We start from the raw sequence: 9,653 nt of genomic DNA on the forward strand, positions 1-9,653 counted from the left end.
AAATAGTGAAAAAACTTTATACTTATTGGATTTATATAAATGAATGATAATAACTTGCAAATAGTCCATCACCTGAATCTTTCTAATTGGCATGGGCCTCCAGTCAGTGTTGTTCATGTGGAATTCATTCAGTGTTACCTCTATGAACTTTCTACAGTGAAAAAAACCCTAGCTCATTTAAAAAAAAAAAGACATGGCCAAGCTGTGGCTCAAACCCTGCTCTCTGGCATGGAAAAAGCTGTATGTTACCACTGAACTGCCCTAGAACAGTTCTAGGGCAGAACAAAGCCTCCTTAACTTCAATACTATAGGTATTGTACCTGTACTACAAGACTCATTCACGCTCAAGTTATATTTTATAATCTTATTAATTATCTTGTAATTCGAAAATTGTTTAAATTAGGTTCATCATATGTTTTGATAAGAACGTAATATTTTTATGTGAACCATTCGACCATACATTCCATTTTCATTGTACTGTGTTCAGATACAGTATGTTGTTCCATGTACCACCTGGAGGTTATTGTGTGAAGCCCAAAATATTAATTTAAATCCTTAGAGCCTGCTGTATATGCATACTAGAAGTATGCATACTAGAATTTTAAGTATGCATACTAGAATTTAATATGCATACTTAAAAAAGAAGTATGCATACTAGAATTTTAAGTATGCATACTAGAATTTAATATGCATACTTAAAAAAGTATGCATACTAGAACTTTAAGTATGCATACTTAAAAAAGAAGTATGCATACTAGAATTTTTCATTCAATCATCAACATATTTGTCCTGCTCAGAGTCACGGTATTCTCGCAAGTCAGACTTTTAGCTAAACCATCAAGTGGTGTGTTTTCAAGAGGTGGGAGAAAAATGGAGAACCTGAAGGAAATCCACACCAGCCCAGGAGGAACCATGAAACTCTGAAAAACTGACCACAATTCAGCATTGAACCAGCAAGCCTTGGAACATGAACTCCTGACACTAGCCATTACACCTACTCACCACTGCAGAATGAGTTAGCTAAAGTTTAACTAGCTTACCATATGGATTAGTTAACTAAGCAACGTTTCCTAATGTACTCATACATAGAAGTCTTTAACCAAATAAATGTGAATTGAGTATGGACACAAAGTTCATATGCATACTTGAAAAATGACAACATTTAAATGAACATACTTAAAAACCAGTTTGCAAAATAAATACAGATGTGGTCTTTAAGAATGCGTGTTTTTTCACACAGTATCACGCTATTCGTCATGTGTGATCACACGGTATACCGCAGGCTCTAAGAATTTAAATGAATATTTTGGGCTTCACACAATAACCTCCAGGTGGTACATGGAACAACATACTGTAGCTGAACACAGTACAATGAAAATGGAATGTGTGGTCGAATGGTTCATATAAAAATATTACGTTCTTATCAAAACGTATGATAAACCTAATTTAAAAAATTTTCGAATTACAAGATTATATAAAATATAACGAGCGTGAACGAGTCTTGTAGTACAGGTATGCATACTTCTTTTTTAAGTATGCATACTTAAAATCTTAGTATGCATACTTCTTTTTCAAGTATGCATACTTCTTTTTTAAGTATGCATACATAAAATTCTAGTATGCATACTTAAAATTCTAGTATGCATACTTCTTTTTTAAGTATGCATACTTAAAATTCTAGTATGCATTATTCTGATGCTGAAACTGAGATATAATGATTAGTAAACACCTAAGGTTTGACCAATGAACCTAATCAATAACTAGTTTTTGGACGAAACTCTTGGAACAGAAACATGTGCAATGAAATACTTTTAATCACATTTCCATGATATCAGTGTGAAGATATGCATTTATTAAAACATGCAGTTAACAGTACTGTTCCCCACGTTGTTGAAAGCCATGAAAGAAATAGAGCTTCCCCATGTCCTAAATATTACTTTTACCCCTGAGACTTACCTTAGGAAATAAACAGTACTTCATCACACACCCCACTCTAAGACTGTACAGATGTGCCGAAAGAAGTTTCACATATTACGGTAATCATACAGAACATCACCTTAATACTGATAGGATACAGTGATAATCCATTTTTATTCTTTTATAATGACAAATATAAAGAAAAAGACAGCTTATCAATTCATCTGAACTTTGCTCATTTTTGTATTCATTATTAAAACTCATAATATTTAGAGTATCCTAACAAGACAGATTCAGAATCTTTACACATGAAACTTCCAGGCTTATACTGTGCTGCTAAAGGCGCTACAATATAGATATACAAATCATCCATCTTTGCCTTCAACACACCAATATTATTTTCACACCAAAAAATGGTTGCTCCTTATAAATGAGTAGATCATCTTTATATATTTTCTAGATACACAGATATATCCAAGAAAACAGTTTTGGCAGCAGAGTTAAAAATGAGTCTTGCCAGCAGGATCGGACGCAGATTTGCCATCTTCACTCTTCGGCTGTGAAGTACAAGGAAGAACACATGAAGAATTTCTGACATCAAGAACATTCAAGAACAACTTAATACTTGAGTTTTTTAATCTACTCTCTATCTACTGAATCTGTAGTGTATGTGTGATTATGACTGACTAATTTCCTACATGTCTCCCTGTGCAGTGTGTCGACTCAAAACTCCATTATACTGGATATTTACAGAGAGCTGCTGAACTCCATAAATAAACATTTATGCAAAACATTTTCATGATTTCTTCAGACATTTGTAAATGAAGCTTGAAAGTATGAGATGTGAGGATTTTTTTTTTCCAGAGGAGGAATTTGTGATAATGCTTTACCAACATAGTTAACAAAACTCAGTGCTCTTCTTTGTTGATGCATGGAGAGCACAAAACCTTCATAAATAACCAAAAGTACTCTTTAGTGTTTTGCTCAACTGTTGGGAAGTTGGATAAGGCTCAAATGACAAACAAACTCAAATTCACTGCATATGTGACAGTTGGTATACTCAAAAAGAACAACCAGTACTTCCTATTTCTAGGACACACTGCACACGCATTTTTAAATATGCATTTTTAATACCTCCTTGTTAAAATGTAAGCAAAGGGGTATATTTTGATATAATACTTTTATTGATGACGTTTAGTGTATATGGTGTGAAGGTGAAGGTTCTTGTCTTTGGTAATCACGCATACAGAAAAAATACAGTAGATAGAGATGTAAAACACTACAGTATTGACACTAAAATTCTAAAAACACTAAAGTATTGATCTAAAAGCATTTTTTTGTGCACACTCAGATCCAGAAAAAAAGCCCACGTGTGAAAATGCCCCGAATCAGTAAATGTATCATTAATTGTGTGCCATGTATTTAAATTACCTTTGATTTAAAGAGCAGGTTAATAACTCCTTTGGAGCGCCGGTCACCAGTTCGGTCAGATGGAAGACACACAGACATGGTCTTACTGTCCCGTTTAGAACGTGCTGACTCCAGCTCCTCACTCCCATTGGCTACTGTCAGAGCCAGACCTATTATACAACAAAATATTAAAATACAGTTGGTGAAGCTTGTATAGACTTCATCAACCTGTTAAACTACAAATGTGAATATTCCACATTTTATTTACTAAGAATTAGGACATAAAGTCTGATAACAAGGATTTTGATGTGTGTGCATGTGTTTGTACCAGTAATAGTAGGCAATGATCTAGAGTTACTACTGGCCAGGCTGCTCTGTTCACTGGGCTCTGACAGATTTGTATCACTCCGGAACTCCTGCTTCTTTGACATCTAAGGCATAACAGGAAATTAAATACACACTAAAATTGGGAGTTCTATCCCAGATTGCTATTGTTTTTGCCAGATAAAGCTCCTTTATGTATGAAACAAAGTGCATTAAGTCCACTTAAAAGGAGGTTAGACTATTTAGTGAAAGGATTCTGCTGTGACTAACCCGTCTGAGGTCCAGGGTGCTGATTCTCTCTTTCTCTTCACTGATAAAGATCATGCTGCCTCTACTTTGCTTCTTTTTCTTTTTGGACTTCCTCAACTTGACCTAAAAGAATAAAATCATGGGCATGAAAATGAGACGAAGTCAAATCCTGGTAAACTGTGAAAGAAATAAAAGATGTAAAACCACTGCCATTATCATGCTCATCATCAGCATCATCATCAGCATCATCATCATCATCATCATCATCATCATCAATAATTAGCACCCCCACTATCATCATCTTAATATATATAGTACTTTTTTCTTTCTTTAAAAATTTACTAATAAAGGAAAATATAAAAAATATAAGAAAATACACTCACTCGCCGGTTTAATAGAAACATCTGTATATCTGCTCATTCATGCAATGGGGGAAAAAATCAGTGGCATGGTTGTTGGTGCTCATTCGGAGCACCAACAAAGGCATGGCATGGAGATGGACTCATTCGATGCACTATGAGCTGCTTTTCTGCCCACTGTGGTTGTTAAGATTGCTTATTTGAGTTATTATAGACTTCCTACCAAGTTGAACCAGTCATCAATGAGCAGGTTACTGCCAGCAGAACTGTTGTTCATTGAATGTTTTTTGTTTTTCACACCATTCCCCGTTCCACTCTACACTCCTGTTCCACCATTCCATGCCATCCGGCACCAACAACTGTACAGAGGTACAGGTGTTCCTAATAGTGGCTAGTGAGTGTATAATAAAAGACACCAAAATATTATCAGAGCCAGACTAAAAGAAGGTGTTTTAACCTGAATAATAAAAAAAAGACATTCCAACAACTAAATTCTGATTCTAGGATTAAGTGCTTAGGTTCTCACCTCTACCTCAAGGCCGCTCTCGTCAATCACACTGATACTCCCACTGGAGTGGGGCAGGGAGGCGGGGCTGAGCGGCCCTGAGTCCAGAGACAAACTACACAGACAGAGAGAGAGGGAGTAAGAGAGAGAGAGAGAGACAGAGAGTAAGAGAGAGCAAGAGAGAGAGAGAGAGAATTATTGAGAGAAGTTATTGGATGAGAATAGAAAATATACATTAAAAAAACTATTGAATCTGTAAATGTGTTGTTTTTCAGGGTGTGTTTACCTGTCTGGGTGTAACTTAGTGGGGGTCCCACATTCTGATCCTGCTAACGAGCAGATGGACTGCCGAACTGAGCGAAGTACAGAACGTGGACGAGTAGACCGTCTCTCATCCATGTCCGGCTAGCAGAGAAAAATGAAACAAAATAAATCAATACAAGAAAATAAAACTCCCTTCTTTTATATTAACACTAATCTAATTTCCCCTTGGGGAACAATGAAGTACATATAATTATCAATCCACAGTGTCCACCTCAGTTAGTCTGTCTCTCACCAGTTCCCTGGAGCCGTACTCTTTCTCCACTTTCTTTTTCAGCTGTTTGAAGCACTCCTCCATACGCTCATGAAAAGGTCGGAGATCGCCTGTCACCCTCTTGCCATGCAGAGCGATTCCTCGGCCCAGCAAGGGGATCTGAAGGAAGGGGTACATGTCATGCCACTTCAGTAATGGGACAAGGTTTTTATAGAGCTATATGTTTGGATACGCATGCAGACATTTTTGTGTGTACCTGCCATGCGATGAGGTCTTTGAGACGGTGCAGCTTTTCTTTGTCCTCTGGATGCTCGTGTGTGTACTCCTCTATAAAGAATGCCTAAAAAGGCAAGTTAAAAGCGCTAATTTTAGAGTAATTGTGGAGTAACTGTTTAGAATTTATCTCCAGAATTATTTGCACCCTTGGAAAAGATGGGTGAAAAGATTTAGGAAAAAAACTTTTTGGTTAAAATTTTCCAATATAGTCACACTATCAAAGTGTGTACAAACGTCCTACGTCATAGTCTTCATGCAAAATCAGAACAAAGGGTCGGTAGCTTTTCTTAAACACAAATCCAACACACACCTTTTCATACTTGGCAAAGCCACCCATGACAGCAGGATCCACGATACCATTAAGCAACATGGAAAGGGGGTTTATGGGTAAAGTCTCTTCACACTGGTATTGGTTAATCATTGTAAGTATTTTTTCATTGGTGCTTCCCATCGTCTCTATGGCATTCTCCAGAGGACTCACAGTCGTCTGATAGAAAAGTGGTAAAGAAGGAAATGAACAGTTATAGTTTTGTCATTTAACAGCAAACACTGCTGATTAAAGTGAGTGCTTGTCTAACCCATTTCTCTGTGATACTCACATGAGTCATGTTTGTGGCCTCAAACCAGCGCAGGATCCCTGGCAACTTATACGCAGTGAAGAAAGTGGTGCGTTCAATCCACATAGACTACACAAAAAGAGAGGGAGATGGAGTATTATTCCTGTGCATGTGTTTATGTGTGTATGTGTACCAGCAAAAAGTTGTGACTTACAGCGAACTCATTATCAGGGTCCACTTTTCCCTTCCTCACAGGTCTGGAGTACTGGAAGCGCTGAACATAGTTGGACTTATAGAAGCTAAAAAATAAATAGGTGTAAAAGTGGGAAGAACCGTACAACATGGTCTAATACATGTAAATCCACAACAATTCACATGAATCAAGTTATATTTGTACCTTTTCATAATACGTCATTCATATAAAATTGAACAAAATCCTACATTGTCCATGTTTCTTTCATATTCATTCACATTTCTCATGAGATCAGGTTAGAAGTATACTCATCCAAGAGCTGGAGACTACAAGCAGTATTTATATTGTGATTACTGTAATACTAACTTGATAATCTGATCGGGAACTGGCTTGTTCATCAGACGGGGTGGGATTTCCAGAACAGGCTGGACAGTGAAGCATTGGATGTCTGAAAACGCCATGCTAAGAATGGTATACTGACACAGATAAGCTTATTTTACATTCCACACTCTAAGCTTTTAATGTCCAATAAAAATAAATTATTTCCCCACTCTTAGCTAATAAACATTAAGTTAAGAGTGAGGAGTGGAACCGTTTTACAGGTTTTATAGATTAGATTTTCATCTAGTGATGATAAAATTTACAATAATTGACCAGAAATTGCATGAGGTCTTCTCAGAGTCATAAAATAGGTTCATCTTAAACTTATCCATGCATTTCAATTTCAAACCCTACATCTAGAGTTGATTTATGTGTCTCTGAGCCTATAAAATACCCAATTATACAGTCATGTGGTCTAGGGATTTGTTATGCCCTGCTGGATTTTTGTTGTATACATGTGTACATGTTTGTGATGTACTGTACAGTGTGTCTTGTCTTTAATGGATACATTGCAATGGGGAGTTCCTGATGTCATCTCCAGGTATGGTAGTGGTATTAAGTCTGACAGCACTGGGGAACTGACTCATCAGGTGGCTCTGGAAATCTTCCCTGCGCTCATACTCCTTCCCACGGTGGATAAACACCTTGTTCTGCATGAGTAACACATGAGTAAACATGACATGTATGTATATATGCATATAACATATTCATTTCTTTCATTAGAAAACTTATGAACACAAACACTGACCCGTAGGAATTGAGGAAAGCCGCAGCCATAGTAACCAACAGCAAAGTAATCTGGTTTAGGTCGCAGGATCTTCATAATATTCTCATAGAACTTGGCCTGTTGTTTCTGTAAGCAGTAAATACAGTGGAACATATCAGAAACACTGAAAGAGAACATTTCATTGACTTTGTCAGTAAGAACTGAAAGATGTAAAACAACGAGCGTTTTACAAGCTGTACTTCCGTAACACACTTTGGTCTTTAGTTAGACAGATACAAAAATCTAAAGCTGCAATTTATACATGATTTCACAAAGAAAGTTGGCCCAATTTGATGAAAATAAGACAGTGCTCACCTTTTGTTCCCTGAAACTGGTGAATAGGATTAAAACCCCTGATTATCTACAGAACAGTTTCATTTAATTATCATAGTCTCATATAATTACAAAAATTCAGACAGCCTGATTAATTAGCAGAATAGATGAAATATAACATCAAGTTGAAGCTATCTCATCATTAGAGTGGATATAAATCGTTCTCTTCCCCTCAGCAGAAGGTGATTAAACTAGCTATCAAAGATTTAGAGGGAATGGCAGGTGTGGAGTAATGACTACATGGCACATATCCAGGATTCATGAATCTTATATTATATTGTGTAAAAAAAAAAAAATGCTGAAAAATCTATGTGCGGCTGTGTTTACCAGACTCTGGCCAAGTAGTTCATAGTCGAAGACCTCCATCTCATACTGTTCTGCAAGTTCTTTACACAAAGCAATGGCTTCCTCCCACATCTAAAACACACAGATGTATGAAAATATAAACACACAAGAGGATGAGAGGCCAGTAAAAATAGAAATTATAGCTATGAACTAAAATGAATGTGATTTTTCATTGTGTGAAATCTCCAGTTGTTTTGAGTTAAAAGATTGTAAGTACCAAGACAGTTAACTAATGTGCACAACATATGTTGGGCAAGTTCTAGCTGTTAATCATTGTGCAGGACAAATCCTTTTAGGTATTAGGAAGAAATGGACAAAGAACTTGGATAATTATTTGGAGTAAAGGTATGATAAGTAGAAATACTTATTTTCACTTTAACATCAGATTTAATCAGGAACTGAAAAAAGTACTCTAAACTGTAAATAAGTTATCAGTAAGTTATCCAGCATTAAGCATTGTGTGTAAGCTTTCTATTACCTAATGCACTCACATAATTTCTAGTGGAAACAGCATAACAGTTACACCAGAGTTATGGCAATACTTTTAATCTCAGTTTTAAATTCATTGTAGTTCACAAGTGGGGCTGAATCTCGGCTGTAAAAGAAAGCGTGGGTTCTTTTGGTTTTGCTGGGACCTTAACATGTCCTTCAGTATACAATTCATTATTGTATATCAATATGTTGTGTCTGTATGCTTAGCGCAGAAAAGACTCATGAAAACGTAACATGTACTGTTATGTTTTAATAAAACTTTAATATAAAAGAAACATTTATTATGCTACTGACACTGCTACACACAAATGTAAAAAAACACACTAAATTTCACAATTATTAAATTTACTGTGTGCTTCTATTAATTCCTAACAAGTTTCCCACTACACCTATAAGCTCTCAACAATTTATATGAAATTTAGTTAAACTATCTTGCTATTACCATTTTTTTTTTATAGTGCTTTATACCACAGTCGCAATGGCTCCCTGCAATACCCCACCTAACCACCAGAGGTCAAGCTCTCTTGGGTTTTAGTTTGGATTTCATTACTTCCTGTTACTAGTAAAGTATGTATCTAATTTGTGTTGTTTCCTTTTTTCACTGCACAGTTTTGAGCTGTATTCACTAGTTTACCATGCGCTTCTTTGTGTACTGGTTTCTGGATTGTTTGTTTTTATTTACCCTTCTGCCTACTTTTACCTGTGCAGTTATGACTGATTATTGTAAGCACAGTATAAACTTTTTACCAGATTTTGCTCTCGGTTTGAATTCGGCTTTTAGTTTCAGGGTTGATGCTACACTTGTACATATTTATAAAGAGCCCAATTATGCTGCTGAGTCCTCTGTGTTACAACCTCACGCTTACCTGCTTAATAGCTAGAACCTGCCTGGCATTTCAATGTACTTCAGTAAAACTTTCTTCGTACTTTCCTTATTGCAATCCAAAATAATTACTTTGTAGTTTGTAGGACATTAGACTTTTGATCAGAAGGACATGAGTTAAAAACCCA

General features: G+C 36.2%; 1 protein-coding gene across 2 annotated transcripts in view; it reads right to left on the bottom strand.

Annotated features, from left to right (window-relative positions):
- Nucleotides 1-1,796: 1,796 nt before the first annotated feature.
- LOC128618716 (dedicator of cytokinesis protein 2) overlaps nucleotides 1,797-9,653 on the bottom strand; it is a 131,755-nt gene continuing 123,898 nt past the window's right edge. The window contains exons 38-52 of one of the 2 annotated variants that reach the window (XM_053642516.1): nucleotides 8,133-8,222; nucleotides 7,455-7,559; nucleotides 7,215-7,356; nucleotides 6,692-6,773; nucleotides 6,347-6,431; nucleotides 6,175-6,261; nucleotides 5,886-6,062; nucleotides 5,556-5,639; nucleotides 5,321-5,458; nucleotides 5,051-5,169; nucleotides 4,792-4,879; nucleotides 3,922-4,023; nucleotides 3,656-3,758; nucleotides 3,349-3,497; nucleotides 1,797-2,474 (exon numbers count right to left, since the gene is read on the bottom strand). In XM_053642516.1, the coding sequence (XP_053498491.1) occupies nucleotides 2,418-2,474; nucleotides 3,349-3,497; nucleotides 3,656-3,758; nucleotides 3,922-4,023; nucleotides 4,792-4,879; nucleotides 5,051-5,169; nucleotides 5,321-5,458; nucleotides 5,556-5,639; nucleotides 5,886-6,062; nucleotides 6,175-6,261; nucleotides 6,347-6,431; nucleotides 6,692-6,773; nucleotides 7,215-7,356; nucleotides 7,455-7,559; nucleotides 8,133-8,222 (1,608 nt within the window). In that variant the 3' untranslated portion in view covers nucleotides 1,797-2,417. Of the gene's footprint in view, nucleotides 2,475-3,348; nucleotides 3,498-3,655; nucleotides 3,759-3,921; nucleotides 4,024-4,785; nucleotides 4,880-5,050; nucleotides 5,170-5,320; nucleotides 5,459-5,555; nucleotides 5,640-5,885; nucleotides 6,063-6,174; nucleotides 6,262-6,346; nucleotides 6,432-6,691; nucleotides 6,774-7,214; nucleotides 7,357-7,454; nucleotides 7,560-8,132; nucleotides 8,223-9,653 lie in introns of both variants that reach the window. The other variant, XM_053642515.1, reaches the window with a different exon arrangement.

Source organism: Ictalurus furcatus, chromosome 14 (assembly GCF_023375685.1).
Source record: "Ictalurus furcatus strain D&B chromosome 14, Billie_1.0, whole genome shotgun sequence".
Lineage (NCBI taxonomy): Eukaryota > Metazoa > Chordata > Actinopteri > Siluriformes > Ictaluridae > Ictalurus > Ictalurus furcatus.